This window comes from Apostichopus japonicus, chromosome 16, assembly GCF_037975245.1.
Source record: "Apostichopus japonicus isolate 1M-3 chromosome 16, ASM3797524v1, whole genome shotgun sequence".
Taxonomy (NCBI): Eukaryota; Metazoa; Echinodermata; class Holothuroidea; order Aspidochirotida; family Stichopodidae; genus Apostichopus; species Apostichopus japonicus.
Genome location: NC_092576.1, coordinates 34,157,418 through 34,177,295, shown reverse-complemented (window position 1 = coordinate 34,177,295; position 19,878 = coordinate 34,157,418). Strand labels below are relative to the sequence as shown.

Here is a 19,878-nt window from a genome sequence, read left to right as displayed (position 1 = left end):
TGACGAGATGATTTTTTTTTTTTTTTTTGTCACTAGAGAGGATATGCTATTGCAGCCGTTATTCCACAATCCTCATATCTGTGACAATAATGGCTCGCCACTTTTGAACCATGATTATATCCACGGTGGCTTTGTAAGGGTTAGTGACCTTATGTACGAAGTAATTCCAGCTTCTATACCTGCTCAGGTAGTCCATGCGTCCATAATTATTTATAATACTGATAATCCGATTTCAATCGATGATGTTGACGATTTCTTTCACGTAATCTTGGGTGCACTACCCGTTGAATTGGTTAACACTATCTATTCAGCCGACAAAATTGTCCCCTCACAACGTTACCCTGATGCTATTTTCAGCTTTACCAGTGGCTTCGAGTGCATTCTTGCCTCGAACATTTCTTACAAACGGGCTAGTCACCTCTTCCGTCTGAATCTAAATTGTACTCCAACCGACTAATTCCACTGGATTAAAGAATACCCCAATCTGACGGTTAAACACAGCTGGAAAAACATTTATAAGAATCCAAAACCTCCATATGATGCTGACATTGACTTTACAATACTCCACAACATATTAACGACTTTTGGAAGCAATTATATAGCAAACTTAATAATTTATATAGCATGCAGGGGATGAAGAACAGTGGAAAATTATTACACTGTTCGGTACCGACCATAATGGAAAAAAACGATGCCTTAGCCGACTTTATTTTCAACATCTATAAATGCGTTATTTGGAACTACCGTCGTACCAACCTACAAAATGATTATATTATTAACCCCCGTATGTATTTTCATAACAAAAAAAAATCAAAGAAAAACTCCGTATGTTATATCACATGCATGTTGTCGATAAAACTGCCGTGGCCCAGCGGTGTGCTCTAGCTCTACCCGCAATAATCCACGGGTGCCTCTTTCGACGTCTCTTAGACTTGGTGATGCATTGCTTAGGAAAGCATTGATTATATATATATGGCATTGCAATTGTTATAAAAAAAATAGAAAAGGCAATGTTTGCATCAGTTTGGGATGAAACACTTTTCCCAAGGAGCATTTCGGATTGTCGAAAAAAATTATATACATTTGTTTTGCAGTAGTTTCGTACATACATAGGGCCCCTTTGCCTACTTTTGTGTATGGCAGTTTGGAGAAATATTGGATAATGGTCACTGAGATCGGTTACAAAGATACCAGTTATTAGCTTGTAGTCATCATTGGTTATAACATTATCTAAAAGAGTTGCAGAAGTGCAACTCACACGTGTAGGTTTTGTAATAGTAGGAAAAATCCACTGGCAAATAGTAAGTTTAAAAAGTCAGCAGATTTAATATTATCAGCAAGATCAATATTATAATCACCCATAATGTACGCACTATGGCGTTCATTCGAGGGTTGGGTTAAAATTTCGTTTACGTGTGTCAAAAGAGTATGCAGTGAACTACTTGGAGGGCTGTAAATTACAATTATGGTATAATTTTTCTTTGCTGATGTTATGTCAACCTCTATGAACAATGCCTCAATAGAATCATTGAAAATGCACATATCTTTTCTGAGTTTGAAATTTAAATCGTTGTTAACAAATAAACAAACACCGCCACCTCTCCTTTCGGGACGATGCCTTTCAACAAGCGTATAGTTATTGATATGGATTAGGTGAGGAGTAAAGTCCAAAATAAGATCAGCTTGTTCCTTTGAGCTTGTTCCAAAATACGTCTCGCTCTTCAGGCACAGAGCACTAACCGCTGCGCCACACATCAGTTGTTGATATATCATGCTCGTTTGTAATATTTAACGTTCCTAATGGAAGCAAGCAACCGTATCAGAGAGCGGCAAAAGCAAACTGCCTGCACTGGGGATCGAACCCAGGAGCCAAAATACCTCTCGCTCTTCTGGTAAAGCACACAACTGATGCGCATGGCGGCCGTTGATATATAATGCTCGTTTCTAATACGGCAGTTCGCTTTTGCCGCTCTCTCATACGGTCTCTTGCTTCCATTATGAACCTTAAATATTAGAAACGAGCATTATTTCTCGACAGATACAGTGGAGCAACGGTTAGAGTTCTGTACCTGAAGAGCAAGACAAACTTTTTCTCTAGGGTTCAAATCCAAGTGAAGGCAGTTTGCTTTTGCTGTTCTTATAGCTCTTGCTTCCATTATGAACCTTAAATATTAGAAATGAGAATTATGTCTCAACAGATACAGTGGCGCAGCGGTTAGTAGAAAAACATGCTTTAATATTGGTCTGGCCCGACATGATACCAGATGTTGACCCCCCCCCCTCCCCACAGGTAGAAAAGGTTGCCCACCCGCCCACGTTGTAGACGGTTGAATAAAACCTGCACTAGTCCAGGCTATATTGCTATAACGCTCTTCATTTTTGAGAAATGACTCGCAAATAACTGTCATGCATTAATTAATGTTGACTATTCAGTTTAGTAAACACACGATAATGTCGGTTCAACAGATGCAACACAAAACTAAGAACTTCCCATGGAATCAAACTATCATTATACAACTTATGCAAATTTTTTACTTATTGCAAATATAAAAAAATATATATATGTATATATATATTTTTTAATTTCTGCAAATTCTCACCTATCGGACTCGTAGTTCAACGTGTAACAGCTCTAGTAATTACTGTGCCACCTGTAACACGTTACCGTGTTACCAACACAGCGCAGTAGTTACTAATGCACGGTTGTGGAACATGAAGAGTACTAGTTACTGTACTAGCTATGAGTATCGGGCGCATTATAATTTTCTTTCCCTTTTTTTTGTAGGGGGGGGGGTCTAAAATGATGTCTTTGGTATGCATTTTGTCATGGAAGGGAGCCCTGAACATGTTTTGGTTGAGTGATTACAATTTCTTAAGCATTGGATTAATATTAAGAACTGTACTGGGATGCAAACATCAATTTATATAACCTTAAAGGCATTGAAGACTCGCCCGAAACTGCGTGCCGCCATCTGAAAAAGTTAACTTTTTGTTGCTTGCAAGTGACGTTTTGTTCTTTTCGCTACAAAATGCAGACAGCAATGAAACGTGATACCTTGTTATCTTTAGCTGGCCCTGAGATGTCCATCGCTGTATCGTTTGTATACTGTGCTGTTGGTATTGACCGCAGCTGTATGCAGTGGCGTAGGAAGGTACTTTTGAGTGGGGGGGGGGGCTGAAGACTGATGGCCGGCCTGGGGGAGGGGTTTAAGGGGAGGGGGTGTCCCCCTCCCCTGTGGATTTTTTTGCATTTCCAGATGGCCTCAGATGCAATTTGGTGCAATATAGCACACTTCAACATCCACTCCATTTTGTAAACTTAATTTTTTTTTTCCTGGCCTTAGATGCAATTTGGTGATCCAAATGAGATTTTTTTTCTCATTTAGAAATGAAAAAGGGGTTTTCTGACTTGCGAACCGGGGGGGGGGGGCGGAATGATACTTCCGCCCCTCCACATTTTTCACTGGGGGGGGGCTGGCGCCCCCCAGGTTCCTACGCCCTTGGCTGTATGTATTGACTGTACACTAGTGTCTCATTACCGACGGTAGCAAGCTGTGTGTGTATTTCTGGGATCGATGGTGGTGTCTACCACTTCCGTTACACTTCATTCGAAACTAGGTCAGATTACCGGCATTAGACGTTTCATTTTGCGCGAGTCTTCACATCCTCTAAGCATTGGATTAACATTTAGAACTGTACTGGGATGCAAACATCATCATCATCAATTTATTTAACCTCCAAGAATTCAGAAATATGTTAACATTTTGAATATTATAGAAATCTTTTGCATATGTTTGTATGCAAAATGATACAAAATCTTGTATGCAAAATCTTTTGCATATGTTTGCATATGTTTTGTATATGTTTGCATATGTAATAAAAATGAGTTGCATATGAATAGTTTTTTTGATATTCCTTGGACTATTACATATGGAGCTCACATTTTCCCCTGCATAAGGTCACCCTTTCATTCTTACAGTTGGGAAATATTGGCTGGAACAACAATCAGAATATCCGTATGAGAAGCAGACACAATAAAAATGATAAAACAGAATGATTTTATTTCAAAGGAGACACAGAATCGGATCTTTGTCCAGTACAAAAAAATATACATGGAATGAATGCACACTTTCTTACACAGTATACATATATACATTTATACATCAAAGATTACAAAATTACAGCTGCCAAACAGGACATTTAAAGGCATTGAAGACTTGCCACAAACCTGGTGCGGCCATCTGAAAAATTAACATTCCGTTGCTTGCAAGTGACGTTTTATTCGTGTCGCTACAAAATGCAGACAGTAATGAAAAGTGATACCTTGTTATCTTGAAATGGACCTGAGATGTCCATCGCTGTATCGTTTTACACTGTGCTGTGGGTATTGACCGCAGCTGTATGTACTGACTCTACACTAGTGTCTAATTACCGACGGTAGCAAGCTGTGTGTGTATTTTCTGGGATCGATGGTGATGTCTAACACTTCTGTTACACCTCATTCCAAACTATGTCAGATGACCGACATGAGACGTTTATTTTTGGGCGAGTCTTCACACCCTTTAAACTTGGATATCTCGCAAACGAAACATTCTGTTCGGTGAGCTTAGCCTTCACAATGATCTCTGGTCACATAAGAGGAAGTTGATGGTCAGTGTTTTTGTCAGCTGAACTAATCTATTCAAAGATAGGAAATTGTCCATTTGATAATTGTTGAATGTTTTCAGCTCCTTCGAGTGCCCAGCTGTAGAAACATTGGAGATAACGTCAAACCTTCTACCACGCTTTTGAGATCTTCTGACACTCGATTAGAAATAAGCTGACGATTATTCGTTGGTGTCGCAACACCAGATTGCCTTTTCAAATGACCTTTCAACTACACCGAAATCAATATCCATGGGGTACCCTTCAGGTCACATCAGCCTGTGGGAGGAAAAATAAATAAAAGGTATCCTTTTAGGATTGACTTTTCTTTTGTAAATTCATTTCATTTTTCATTTATTTATTTTTGTTCTATCACAACATAAGTATGAAATATGACATAGAAGGAGATCAGAAACAAAACTTTTGAAAGGAAGTGTACTAAAAAACCCTATAGGGCTTGTCGGGTATTGACACTCCCTGCAAAAATACAGAACTTTACAATTAGAAAAGAGAACCTAAAAACCAAAACAAACAGAACCACCCCTTCCTCTCCCTTCACTCACCCCCCCCCCTCCCCAGTTTCATTTTGCAGTTCTAGTACATGTTGATGAAGTGATTTTGTAAGCTTTTTCTAAAAGCAACTAAAGCAGGCATTGCCTTTAAAGTGAAAGGTAGGGGATTCCAGAGTGCGATGGCCCGAAGATGTAAGCTATTTTTAGAGAATTTGTTGTGACATTGTCTTGGGTGCAGGTATTCTGCTTAGTATGTTTTATTATTCATGTTACTCATAACATGCCAGCTGCTTGGGATGAATCTCATCTCAATATCAGCTTCTCTCCTTTTGAAACAAACGTCAAACACGGTTTTCCTGTGTCTTACCTTGTTCATTACGTCCATGCAAAGTCATGTAAAAAGTTTACATTAAAAATTCAATTTTTTTCACAAATTCATTTTGCATTTTATATTTCTGTTTTCTGTTAATGCTACATTTGTGTATGGAGTATACCAGGAAAACTAAAGCAATAAACTCCACATACAGATGGCAAAAAAAAAAGCCTACCAGATGTACAGAGACAAAATGATTCTGTCAAATGCATAACTTCACATGTGGTACAGGTATACTTCACTGTTTCTGTCAAATACATATGTACACTTGTAGTATGGGTACACTAACCGTGCCTGTAAAATACAAGGTACGCTAGTGGTACCGGTGCACTAACCATGCCTATACAATACATAGGTACACTAGTGGTACCGGTGCACTAACTGTGTCTGTCTGTCAAATGCATAGGTACACTAATGGTACCACGTAGCCTGTCAAATACATAGGAACAATAGTGGTACCGATGCACTAACCGTGCCTGTCAAATACATAGGTGCACTAGTGGTACCAGTGTCTGTCAAATACATAGGAACACTAGTGGTACCAGTGCACTAACCGTATCTGTCAAATACATGGGTACACTAGTGGTACCGGTGTACTAACCGTGTCTGTTAAATACATAAGTACACTAGTGAAACTGGTGCACATTCAGCTGCACCAGATGCAAAGGTCAATACTTACTAATCCCTGATAAAGGAGTAAAGCAATTGCACATCTAAGAGCTCTTCCAGACTTCTTGGCAGTTTCAGTCAGTGAAGGTTCGTTCCAGCTGCTCATCTCCTCACGAGACTGAAGTAACGAAATGACAGAGACAAAATCAATATGATGGTTCAATGTGTCATATGATGAAAAATGGATTACTTTGTCTCCACTCTACAGTATATATAATATTTCATATAATGTCAATAAAAATATATATATATTTATTTTGGTTGGAAGACAATTCTGTAATGTAAATGTTTTTAGAAGTCAAGTGTTTATTGCTTTGCTATAATTGTGGACTTGTTCTCGCAGTTGGACTTCACTGCACCACATAGACACATGTACAGTATTCATATACATACATATATCACATCCATATATGTATATATATATATATATATATATATATATATATATATATATATATATATACATATATATATATGTATATATATATATATATATATATATATATATATATATGTATATATATATATGTATATATATATATATATGTAAATATATATATGTATATATATATATATATATATATAAGATGGAAATCGTATGAGTTGGAAAAAGCAGAACAGTGAAGAACGTTTGTCATATATAGATATGTAAAAATATGATACTGGAGAGATTTTATGTCCCTTTTTTCATTTTGCTGAAATTTCCATCCATCATACTCCTTTGCTTGTATTTCCCTTTTCAATGGTTGTGTCAATATACCAGCAGATATCATTGGTAGTTATTCAACCATACATTGGGTGGATGCGAAATTATGAGGGTTTTACTGCAAATATTGGGCTAATTTTGGACACCAAAATGTGACATTATGAAAATGGCTGTAATTGAGATGCACTTTTCTTAGTTTTTTGCCATGTTATTATGCCTTGACTTTGCATTTTCTATTCAAATGAAAGCAGAGCTTCAATTACACTTGCAAATCTCAGTCACCCATGCTCATCAACTGCTGGAAAATAAAGATCTTCGTCTTTGATAACGTACATATTGTTGGTGTCATCCTGCATAACGTACGTTAACTGGTGGCAACTTTTCAGTGTACTAGGGATTGCAAGTCCCAGAAACTCACTACTCATGCTGAGAATAGGTCTAATGGCATCTCAGAGGACAAATTCATTCAAAAATACATGTGAAAAAAACTTGTTATTGGTTGTTAAACTGTACAAATTGTTCGGTGTCCCCAACATAATGTACGTTAAATGGGCATTATTTCACTATCAACTGATAGTTTTGAATATCAAAACATTTGTAACTGATCAACACCCCACATACACTGATAGTAAACAGTTCTTTTACTGCTAGCAGTTCAATTCCTCTGTATCAGTCACAATTTGTGTGTGGTGTCCTCATTTCTAGCCTTCATAACGTACGTTAACTGTGAAAATCTATTTTAGGCTCATGGCAGGAATTCTCACAGAATATTCAACTCACTTAATATTTCACCATGTTTGAAATAGAATTAAACTATTTCCATCATCCAATGAATCTAAAACATGGTTTTAGGACATCAAAACATACTCTGTTAACGTATGTTATGGTGTCTCATTTTTGGTGACTTCATAACGTACGTTAACAATATGCACTTTGAATGTAAATTATTGAGAAGACTGAGAACTTCCATGTTAGGAAACACTTCATTTCCAAGTAGTTCTAAGGTACTCTATCTAACAAGTTGATGAAATTTGTCATTGAGCCAGTGGCTTAGTTCTATAACTCCAAATTCCTGTTGTGTTGTTAACGTATGTTATGGTGTCCTAAATGATCAGCCTCATTAACTTACAATGGAATGTGATAAGTACTTCAAATTTTGTTTTTGTGTCATAAGAACATGTATGTCACACTTTTGTAACCCAGTATCATATTATGACATATATATCTCCCCAGATCCGTCAGCTTATAGGGCAGTATGTACAGTTACATATCAGTAAGATTTAGAGTCATTTACCAATAGTGAACAACACAAAAAAAAAAGGTACAGGTACATACATGCTTCTGTTAGTCAGGTGGAAAATAGTTTGTCCTAGAAACGAATCAATCATTTTGTTTTCATTTAAAAGTTATGTAAACTTTTATATGTCTCTACATACAAGTGATGAAAATGCCTCCATGTTCTGCAGCATCATCACTCCACTGTCCACTCCCTCCTTTGTTGGAACCTGAATGAAGAGGTTTAATTAGAGGCAAATTAGAAAGTTAACCAAACAATGAAAAAAAAAACTCAACATAGGAACCAAAATCACAATTTATATTTTAATCTACTGCCCTCATTCAATTTTCCACTTGATGCAATCTTTTATGTTACTATCATCACAAATTCATCATTACTTCGAAAGGAGAGAAAATCAACTGGCCTTTTTACGCTTAATTTGGGTTTTGCTGACTATCTGCACATTTTGTGGGCATTCCTTTAAATCCCCCGCCCCCTCCCTCCCCTTCAGGGCGAGATCCTCTAACCGTACTCTCTACACGGAGCAACCCAGAGCCCATCCTATAACCCCATGACATAAAGTATGTGAAAATAGATATACTTTGCTACTAGGTTAATAAATCCTGCAAATTGCAAATATATGATCACCAACTATACTGCAAAACATTTATGAAACTCTGTTGTTATAATAATTAAAAAAAAAAGTTAAATCCATACCAATTTCAAACTTTGCATCAGATTAATGCACTACAAACAGCATATGAAAATTAACACTGCTCATAAAAAAAAAAAAAATGGAACTTTTCCAAGATTGTTGTTGCAGCCTGTATTATGATTATGTTATGCCTTGCACATGTTGACAGTACACTCAGACACTGGAAAACCAGTTTGAATGCACTTTGATACCACAATACCTCAAAATATGTACTGTTCCAAGATTTTTCTGACCTGTATCATGCACAGAACTTTGCAAAAATGTCGGTATAGGTTCCAGTTTGCGTATGCTACAGTGTGTTAGGATAATAGTTTTTGTCCCCGAGGTAGAAAAGAAATCACGGATATTCCGCGAATTCGCAGAAAAAGCTCATTTCTGATAATGAGAATTTAGACACACATCAGGGAATAATTTAGTGCTAAAGTTTTGTCTACCAGTTTGGAAGGCTACTCTGATAGTTCTCTTATGAAATACTCTGGTTCCTTTGTACACAAAACTGCTATGCAAATCTTTGCACTTGTATAGCGATTTTTAATAATGATGTAAAATATACCCCAAAGTTCAGTAGATTATCCCATCCTTCCAGAAATAATGCATTCACCTCTGATGAGGTTTAAATCTAAAATTAAGTCCTTGTTATTTTTCTTTGCCATTGCTATCATTTGGTTGACTTTGTAACATTTTGTGCTATTTATTCTGTCTAACATTTAATGCTAAGTTCATTTCCAGAACCAATCATTCAGAATGTACTTTCTATAACATAAATCAGATAGGATACCACTCACCTCAAACAAACAGGAAACACAAATACATTTTCCCCGGATATATCCGAATAATCCTTTGCGACCTTCAGCATCTTGGCAACAATACCACCATGTAAGCACGCTGCCCGACTTGCAGTACTGGAGAAAAGTCAAACATCAGAGTCACATGACTTCTACATGTACCTGGAGGGCCAAAATATATAATATAAATTTAAATCAAAAAATCAAAAAAATAAAATAAAATAAAAATATATACATATGAATTTCATAATAAATCGAGTAAGTAGCATACCTAGGGATATGGATATTGTAAACAGGGCCTGAACCGAATTTGGGTCGGTTGTGGGCAGTCAATTTAAAGCACTGTGGCAACACACATACCGAATGTAAAAATCGACTACTCCACTTGTAATTCCGCTCATCTGGAGTGAAAGAACATCGGCCATCCGAATCTCGACGCCGAGTAAATTATCTTCTTTTGGTAACACTAACAACCTAGATGATGGAACAATTAAAATAAAGTCATCAATTTAATTGTCAATTCTTTGAGTCTGATCAATGTACTGTCTTTCTGGTTAACAAATTAATTAATTATGAAGCACAAATGATAATAAGGCTTTTTTTTTAGGACTGGGCTGCAGAATGTCTTCCTGACTGTTATTTTTATTTAAGGTTGGGGGAGGATGGGTGGGGGGGGGGATGTACACACCAAAATGAGAACTTCCCTTCACAGAGTTCCTGTAAATCAAGAACTTAAATCTACATGTACACGTGAAAACCAGAAATGTTCATGACAACAAATGTAACACCAAATTAATTATTCTACAACATCATTTGTAAAATCCAGTATACTACTCAAATAGCCATCACATGCCACAAGAGACATGAGTAATGCATTCACAGTTGCCATGCAGCCTGAACAAAGCAATTAAACATAAAGATATTCTGCTTTCACTCCAAAGGATGAATGTTTCGAAAGTCTTCAGTTATCAAATGAATGAATAGTTGAAATACCCCCACACATGAACATGATACATCATTATAGGAATGTTAATTTCACAAGAAAACAGGAGTTTCTAATAAGCAGTGAATAGTCACTGACAAAACCATTTATTACCAAATATTAAACGCTCCGTTTGTAACACAGTCAAAGAACCGTTACATTACACTGGTTGATTTGTCTGGTACGTCTCGACTTCCAGAATGGATAAATATTTTTTTTTAGAATAGATGAAAATAGCAACACCTGTGTACCTGAGACATCATTGTAGTTGTGTTAATTGCACAAATAAACAGGAGTTTCTAATAACCAATAGTCTACTGACAAAACAGTTTATGACCAAATATTAAACGCTCCGTTTGTAACACAGTCAAAGAACCGTTACATTACACTGGTTGATTTGTCTGGTACGACTCGACTTCCAGAATGGATAAATATTTTTTTTTAGAATAGATGAAATAGCAACACCTGTGTACCTGAGACATCATTGTAGTTGTGTTAATTGCACAAATAAACAGGAGTTTCTAATAACCAATAGTCTACTGACAAAACAGTTTATGACCAAATATTAAACGCTCTGTTTGTAACGCAGTCAAAGAACCGTTTCATTACACCGGTTGATGCCTCTGGTACAATTCGACTGCCAGAATGGATGAATATTTCTTGTTCTCAAATTTTTAGAATGGATGAAACAGCAACACCTGTGTACATGATACATCATTGTAGATATCTTAATTTCACAAATAAACAGGTATTTCTAATGAGTAGTAAATAGTCACTGACATAAATGTGTAGGAACAAATAAACGCTCTGTTTTGTAACACAGTCAAAGAACCGTTACATTGCACCGGTTGATGACTCTGGTACAATTCGACTGCCAGAATGGATGAATATTTCTTGTTCTCAAATTTTTAGAATGGATGAAACAGCAACACCTGTGTACATGATACATCATTGTAGATATCTTAATTTCACAAATAAACAGGTATTTCTAATGAGTAGTAAATAGTCACTGACATAAATGTGTAGGACCAAATAAACGCTCTGTTTTGTAACACAGTCAAAGAACCGTTACATTACACCGGTTGGTGCGCCTGGTACGATTGGACTGCCGGAATCGATGAATACTTGTTTTCATATTTTTTTAGAATAGATGAAATAGCAACACCTGTGTACATGAGATATCACTGTAGTAGCATTAACTTCACAAATATGCAAGTGTTTCAAATAAGCATTGAATATTCTATGAGACTTAACTGTTTGTTTTTGGCATCTCTGATGCTACTACAGCAGCTGAAATCTGAATTTTTTGCGATGTGGGCTGGGATACCTACACATTTGCAGTGGTATGACTTCTGGCATGTACTGCACTGTACCTTACTAGTGGAACCCACATCAGCAAATCTGTTCGCTTGACACATTCCCCATCTTACAGCACAGCATCTGTTGTTTAGTATTGTCTTCTTGTAGTCAACCTTCTGCCATGTTTCCTGTCCACATGTTTCCTGTCTACATCGATCAGCCCCGTCTGCAGAAAAGATGTCAAAAGAACATTATATCGATAAACAGAATTACATCTGTGGAGAGTTAGCTCAGTGGTTAACGCCGGTGCCTTCCAATCATAAGGTCCCCGGTTCGAGTCACTCCAAGATTAATGTGTGTCGTCCAGTTGCAGAGTGCTTTGAAGCATGATTTGTGTGGACAGTTTAGAGAGGTAGAATCAAACGAAAGGTTAGGAACTGTTCATACTGTCAAATTCACCAGTTTGAATTCAACCAATCAGTGCACCTAGTTGGGCCTACTGTAGATATTATGGTCAAGTCCAATGTTAGTAATTACCATAATTCTATTGTAAAGCTAAGTAATAAGCATTCCAGGGATATAAACTCTACAACAGGTATACAAACACACAGAAAATCATAAAAGTATTAAATTGCTTTTGCAAGACAAAGGAGAAACCTTATAGAACTACAGACTTGTTATGAGACCTATTCATAGCGTACAGTAATAGTCTAGACTCTAGAGGTATTTCATTTCATCTCAATTGATCAGAAAAAATAATGTGAAAGAAAATGAAATTATTTAAAGGGTGTGAAGACTCGAGCACAAAGAAACGTCGGATCCCAGAAAGTACACACACAGCTTGCTACTGTTGGTAATTAGACACTAGTGTACAGTCAATACATACAGCTATGGTCATACCCACACCACAGTGTACATAGCAGCGAAGGACATTTAAGGTCTAGAAAAAAAGATAACAAGGTATCACGTTTCATTACTGTCTGCATTTTGTAGCGACAAGAAGAAAACTTCACTTGCAAGCAGCAGAAAGTTAACTTTTTCAGATGGTGGCACATGGTTTGGGGCAGGTCTTCAATGCCTTTAAAGGTCTGCTGTATAGACCCCAACTATAGCACGTATCATGGAAAAGTTTCTTGAGATTATGTAATCGACCTGCCTTGGTGGTAAAATGACCTCTTTTTACCAATTAGTCTGCAAAGCCTGCCACATATTTTATCTACTATAAGGGTTTTTATGTGAACGCTGTATGATTAACTACACTGTAGACATGAACATATTTCCACACAGTGTTTACACAAAGAGCCCAATGGTGTTAAGAAGCTACAGTATGCAGGCTAATTGTAAATTCTGAGGTAGATTTACGACCGTGGCAGGTCGATTATGTAATCAAAACAATTTTCCTAGCTATAGCGTGCAATATTTGCAGCCAATAAAGCAGATCTTTAAGCATGACCTGATTTAAACTACAGGTTAACAAGAAGAATAGAAAATGAAGTATCAATAACTGAAAGAAAATAAGGAGTGTTAGCTCAGTGGTTAACGCCGGTGCCTTCCAATCATAAGGTCCCCGGTTCGAGTCACTCCAAGATTAATGTGTGTCGTCCAGTTGCAGAGTTGTTGACAATTAACAATTCATAATCATGGACGTTAAATATGAAAGTTAGAGACTGACTTCGGTCAGCTTGCGGCTTTATATAATACTGAGCCAACGAGGCTTCTTCGCGAGTTCCTGCTTGCAGGAGGATCTAAAATACACACAAAATGATACACACACACACACATACAATAGCTGAAAACGCACCCTATTCGTAGGACCTACCCTCTGCTGTAAATCTGCCATTGTACAGAGACAGAACCACCACAGGAATGTCACATGAGTCTGTGAATTTCTTCACCTGCAATGAGCAAAGTTTTAACTATGATCAGTAAGTGCCGATGCTTGTCAAAAGTCTTCTATGATTCTTTTAATAAAAAAGTTTGAAGTTAGAATATATGGTTTTTTTGTTTTAATTTACAATGTTTTGACTAACCCCTGCCTGTGTAGACGCAAGAGGGACTGTGTATCTTTTCTTCTGCTTGAAGGCATACTGGAGGAAACAACAATTGTGGAGTAGATATTAGTTGCTGACCAAATAGAACAACATTGATACAGCACATTTTTGGAATACATCTCTATTCAAAGTTTGGAATATGGAGAAAATTTCATGAAAGAAAATTTAAAAAGCAATAGGCTTGAAACAATCAATTCTGGACAGCAAATTAATTGTAAACACCAGTTGTTTACCTATTCGTGCAAGCATAACAATCATTGTAAACTATAAATATATTTATTCACTTGTTTGAATTTTGGAAAATGGGGAAAATTTCATGAAAGAAAATGGATGCATAATTTTGCAGAGAATATGAGCCACACACTATCAAGACCATGCTTCAACCTACCCCCTGCAGCAAAACCTACATTTTCGACATATCAACGGCATAAACTTGTACGTTTCCTAGAGGGGGTCCTTTTCCTCATTGTGAATGATACCGAACCTTTTTGGCTAGGCCTATTATGAAAAACAGACCCTTTCTTCCTATTATGAATAACGAACCTTTTTGTCGATTATGGATTACAAACCCTTTGCTCTATTATAAATATCGAACCCTTAGTCCTATTATGAATAACGAGCCTTTTTCACCATTATGAATTTCTAATCCTTTTACCAATTATGAACAACAAACCTTTTTCACCATTATGAATATCGAACCCTTTTACCAAATTTTATGAACAACAAATCTTTTTTTTTTTCATTATGAATAACGAACAGGTGAACAATGAACCTTTTTGCTCATTATGAATAGCGAACCTTACGAACAATGAACCTTATGGATAATGACCCTTATGAACGCTGAACCTTATTCATGAATATAGAACCTTATGAATATCAGGCTGTCACCCTTTATTGTGCAAGCATAACCATCATTGTAAACTTTAGCCTAGGTACTGATTTCAACACAATAACTTCCATGCTGCCTCGTAAACATAATTGTTGGAAAGATACCTTATTTATTTGGACCTCATGGACCCTGGGCTGTACCCTAACAAGGCTAGCACTCACCCTATTCGCTTAAATACAGAACCATCTCTGCCGACCCCAGGTCATGTTCCCACTTGCAAATACATCTGGATTCATTCCCCGTATCCTCTCTGTATGTAAACGTGATGGGAAATGGTCTCGTGACAGCTGTTGTCGTAGAACATCTCGTTCGTCAGCTCTGATGGGTCTTTGTGCTACTGTACTCCGTTGGTATTATGTTTTATTTTGCCGTTGTATTCAACGTTGCACAGAAGATCATGATTCATCTTCATCGTTGCGGTCATGGTACACGTCGGTCGTCGTGAACTGTATGCGGTTGCAGTTAGTATGGTTCCAGAGGTCTTCCGACTTCTTACTTTCGAGACACGATGTCTTTTGAACATAAACGTGCAGTAAGGATTAGATTCTCGTATGCCGTTGTAAAAAATGTTTACCCATTGCATTGGTAATGTGCTACCTCTTTGGAATTTCCGAAGGTTTCTCCAAGCGTCCTCATTAATGCGAAAGCTTGCACATTTCTTAACTTTTGCTTCAAAATACTTTGAGAAAATTGGGCCAGAGCTCAAACCTGAAAGAGTGGATTTGGTTAGCGGAGCATCATTGGTGTCTACGTCAACACTTTCTTCACATTTCGTGGCCTCGTTAGAAATAAAAGAGTGTTGGTCATCAGTGGAATTCAACAAAGGAGATACATGAAGCGTTTCTTGTTCCATCTGGAAATCTAGATTCGAGCTACCAGAATCGTCACCGTTGGCTCGTGATGTAATGCTTTGATACGTGTACACGTCACTGCCCTCATCTTCAGTCTGTGCAAGTTCACCATGGTATATAACATCGATGGACATGTGGTAAAATAGAAGGTAAGCATTAGACTCTATATCTTCCAGTACACTCTGTAAGTCGATTGTGTTGACAAGATGATCATCATACATCAGTACTGTACCGTCGTTCTGGAAGACATAGGTGTAATAATGTCCAGCTCTACAATTAACTCCTTTGTGGACTACAGCCGCGGCTAACTGGTACTTATTACTTGATAAACGAGCATTTGAAAAATCCACCTTCAAGTCGGAAATATGAAGTACGGGTAGTGAATGTTGGACCATGCTACTTTTGCGCCCTCCCCTCCTGGTTCTATTGGCAAGTACGACCAAACAAGGCGGTAGTTCCTTGACTTGTGTACGAAATCGTTTTGTCTGTTTCGTCCCGCGATCGACTACATAGGACGTTGTGTCAGAGACTATCTTCAAATAGTGCATTGATGTTGTCAATAGTGTCACATCCGTTGGGGACAACGGTTAGCAGGGTAATCGTATTTTGCCTCCGTTCCTCATGACCGCACTTTAAACAAGTCACTATTTCTGTGACAGCAGTAGAAGTTATTGGCGGCACACCTCCTAAAATCTGCTGCTTCTCCAGTCCGGGACTAATGCAAGCTGTATAAAATTCGCTTGCATCCTGTTGTCGGGTAATGTCTTGGAACGAGCCGCAGAGAACTCCAGAAATAGCCGACACTACATTACGAACACGAATTTCGTCAATTGGAAGTGCCGTGTCTTCTTCAAGTGCAGTCAATAAACGTTTGATCTCTTCGTCAACGTTATCGAGAGTGGTAGGACGTCTCTTTAGTATTTTCCCTATATGGGTTGCATTGACTGCCTGTATCATGGCTGAAAACCAGCAAGTATTTCCTATGTTAACAATTCCACGACGCACAGATGGTTGACATTTACCACACAGAAAGGGTGAATCCTCAACGCGTTTGGGTGTGTCTGGGGAGGTAGAGAAACCGACACAATCAAAATGGTACCATTGCCTACACATATCACACTTCAGGTATGGGCTGCCGTCGTTGGGTTGCAGACAGATGCAAAATATTTCATTTGGAGGTGTGTAAGGTGAACTTTCCTGCTCCTCGTCGTTGTCATTGTCGTCGCTCATGTATTTGATCGGCAAGTCTGGTTGACACTCTCTGTCACAGGCATCGTCTTGAACAACCTTATACATTTCAGATGTCGGTGGGTTTCTAAAGTCGGGTCCATTATCGCCAATGACATCCGGTATAGGTCTGGCAGAGCAATGATCTTCAGTGTCATAGACAGTTTCGACAACTACACGTCGCATGGGTGGGTTGGGGGAAGGCTGTTCGTCCTTGGGCGAGGATTGGAATACACTGCCAGATACATCGTCGTAGCTGAGATCTAGCGTGGCTCTCGAGGGCGAGGATTGGTCTCCAACGTTTGGTCCATCTTTGGTCGGCAATGCTGCTTGTTTTGCACATTGATACAATGTTTGAAAGTGGCTAAGTTTCTTAAATCTTTTGTACAATCTAGTTGCGAGTTTGTGGAACGATTTTGCTTCGACGGAATCGCTCTTCAGAAGTGACAGCGCTACTTGGTACCAGATGCTTTCATGTGGGCGTAAGGAGTACTCGTTGTGCACGACTGACGGCGTCGTCTTGATAACTATTGGAGAAAAAAACAAGGTTTAACAAAAATTAAGAACGTTTCACCAAAAGTTGGTATTGAACCACACTGCTCGTGTTCTGTTTACCATTATCATTGACATGCTCAATATATTGCATGAGAGATTTGCTCAAAGAATACTTTGGGAGATTCTCTCTTTCTGACGTCATTTTGAAATAAAGCAATGAAGGATTATCTTATGCATACAGTAGTACGGACTGTAACGGGCAAAGGTTTTATCTCATCAATCATACCATTAGAAATGAAAAATGTGAGCATATGGCAGTTCAAAACATTAATTTTCACAATGCTGCTACATTCATAGGCTATTGTAAGCATTTTAATATGATTGTAAGTTCTATTATATATATGTATATATATAGTTGGTTGGTTGGCGTCTATCTTGGCACAGATCTGCTCTATGTCCAGTGGACAGAGCGGAATATACTAGTTGAGACTAGTGGAACACTAGTAGTTGTTACTCCGATGTCGGAGTTTCACGCGTTATAGCGATCGTCAGACAACTCTGGGTTTGAGAATCGCATGAAAATGATAATGTTAAGCATTAGTTTACACCACTTTCCGACATTGAAAAGAAGTTTTGTAAACAGGAAAACAGTAAGAGCCTTTGAGAAGAAGAGTCATATTTTCTTGAAAAAATGAAATGTCATTTTCGTCCTGCTTAAAATTTTCAAGTTACAAAGTTAAATTTAGAAATTGCGGTACACCATGAGCTCCCTGAAGAAATAGTACGTGAATGTCTTGGTGGCACGACTTCATTTCAACAATCTGAAAAGGCGGTAAGATAGAGAAGAGAAAGTTGTAAGTTCAACTTTGAATGAAACATTCTCAATTATACTTGAATTTATAACAAAAAATGAATCATCAAAATTTCCTCCGCAATTCGAGGGTGACACGTGTCGTTACACTTTGTTTCTCTTCCTGTCTTTTTATTCCGTTACTTTTTCTACTTTCGGGAGAGCTGTGTTATGTTAAGGCGATATGAGGCTACCGTAGTGACATTCAGGCGATGAATTCACAATCATCTGGGCCGACTGTGTACGTTCACTTCAACGCGAAGAACGTACGGATGATGCGGCTGAATGTAAGGCTCACTTTACTGTGGTCGATTTGCTACATCGCATATTTTAGCGTTCCGTCGTTCCGTAATCGTTCCGCGTTTTACCAACGTCCGTTAGAGCAGCACCTGCTTACCGGTGGTAATTGGTGGTAATTGTTGGGATCATGCCCTCCTCGTCGGTCGGAAACGTGTAGAGAAACTACAGGTAAGTCCATAAATGAAAATAGGACAAGTTAACTCCAACTAATATTTGTACAGGTAGGTACTGAAGGAAAGAAAAGAGATGTTTTGAGGCTGGTGTACAGGAACAGAATGAATCTTTATTTAGCAAACTATCTGTTAATCAAGGTATATTACATAACAAGAATTTATGCAAATGAGAATATAAAAGGAAGTTATGCATACTAAGGAAGCAAGTGTACATATGATCAAAACAAGTGGAGAATAATAGAAACAAAGGGAGTATCAAAGTTGATGCATGCAAGATTGAAAATAAACAAAGGTAAGTAAAAATATTTGAGGAGGGGTAGTAGCAGCTGTCTGGAACTTTTAGAAAAACAACACAGAAAGCTGTCTGCTACAAACGTAGGCCTAATGTTACTAATACTATATAGTAATAAAATATCATTTATCATATGCACTGACTAAATGATAACTACTTCGTACTGGAAGGCCTAAGTGTGATCCAACCATAGAGCTTAATAATAAACAGCTCTATGGATCCAACATATACTGTTTATCTGCTGGTGACATACTTAAACTGACGAGCGAACTTACGTAAAAGAATACGCCTGAGTAAATAAATACTGACCTAATGCCTATGTTGTTTACGCTGTTCCCGATGAGTGGCAGGTCTCGAGGCTACCATGACCACAGATAACAGCAGCGTAGGCCTTGCATATTTCAAGTTTTAAACATTTTCATATACCAACCTGAAGCTATCCTCCAGATTCATCCCCAAATTCAAACCCAGTTTTGATGCCCAGATTCGTCACGATATTCATCCCCAGATTCATTCACACTTTCAGATTCATCCCCAGATCCAAAATCACCACCAGTCTGCTTGTTGTTTCTTTGCTATAGTTTGCAAAACAGTATAGTTGTTATTAAGAAAAATGTCCTTTTCCAGAGAAGTTGAAATATTTTATGAGAAACGTGCCCTATTGTTTGAAGAAGAAAAAAAATATGGATTTTGGTGCAGTAATGACATGTGGTTCATTTTGTTAAAAGTTTGCGAAAATTTTGTAGAATAGTTAATCAATTCATGTCCAAGTCACATGCCTCACTTCCT

General features: G+C 37.8%; 1 protein-coding gene across 7 annotated transcripts; it reads right to left on the bottom strand.

Annotated features, from left to right (window-relative positions):
- Positions 1-4,037: 4,037 nt before the first annotated feature.
- LOC139982379 (uncharacterized) lies at positions 4,038-19,521 on the bottom strand. 7 transcript variants are annotated; one of them, XM_071995151.1, is made up of 12 exons: positions 19,399-19,509; positions 18,722-18,852; positions 18,235-18,295; positions 15,063-17,506; positions 13,992-14,048; positions 13,781-13,856; positions 11,917-12,187; positions 10,041-10,154; positions 9,681-9,842; positions 8,240-8,409; positions 6,209-6,316; positions 4,038-4,923 (listed from the first exon to the last, which is right to left on the bottom strand). In XM_071995151.1, the coding sequence occupies exons 2-4, from the start codon at positions 18,800-18,802 to the stop codon at positions 16,275-16,277; spliced, it is 1,374 nt and encodes a 457-aa protein (XP_071851252.1). In that variant the 5' UTR covers positions 18,803-18,852; positions 19,399-19,509; the 3' UTR covers positions 4,038-4,923; positions 6,209-6,316; positions 8,240-8,409; positions 9,681-9,842; positions 10,041-10,154; positions 11,917-12,187; positions 13,781-13,856; positions 13,992-14,048; positions 15,063-16,274. The 7 variants fall into 7 exon arrangements, with proteins under 7 accessions (XP_071851252.1, XP_071851249.1, XP_071851253.1 ...); XM_071995148.1 differs by having other exon boundaries at positions 8,341-8,409; XM_071995152.1 differs by having other exon boundaries at positions 8,341-8,409; positions 11,994-12,187.
- Positions 19,522-19,878: the final 357 nt, after the last annotated feature.

Bases quoted from the DNA above. Each gene is read 5' to 3' on its own strand.
- LOC139982379 (XM_071995151.1), bottom strand. From the start codon at position 18,802: ATGGACTTACCTGTAGTTTCTCTACACGTTTCCGACCGACGAGGAGGG. The intron at 18,296-18,721 runs GTAAGCAGGTGC...CCGCCTTTTCAG, and splicing joins ATTACCACCAATTACCACCG to ATTGTTGAAATGAAGTCGTG. The intron at 17,507-18,234 runs GTGTACCGCAAT...TTTCTCCAATAG, and splicing joins ATTTCTTCAGGGAGCTCATG to TTATCAAGACGACGCCGTCA.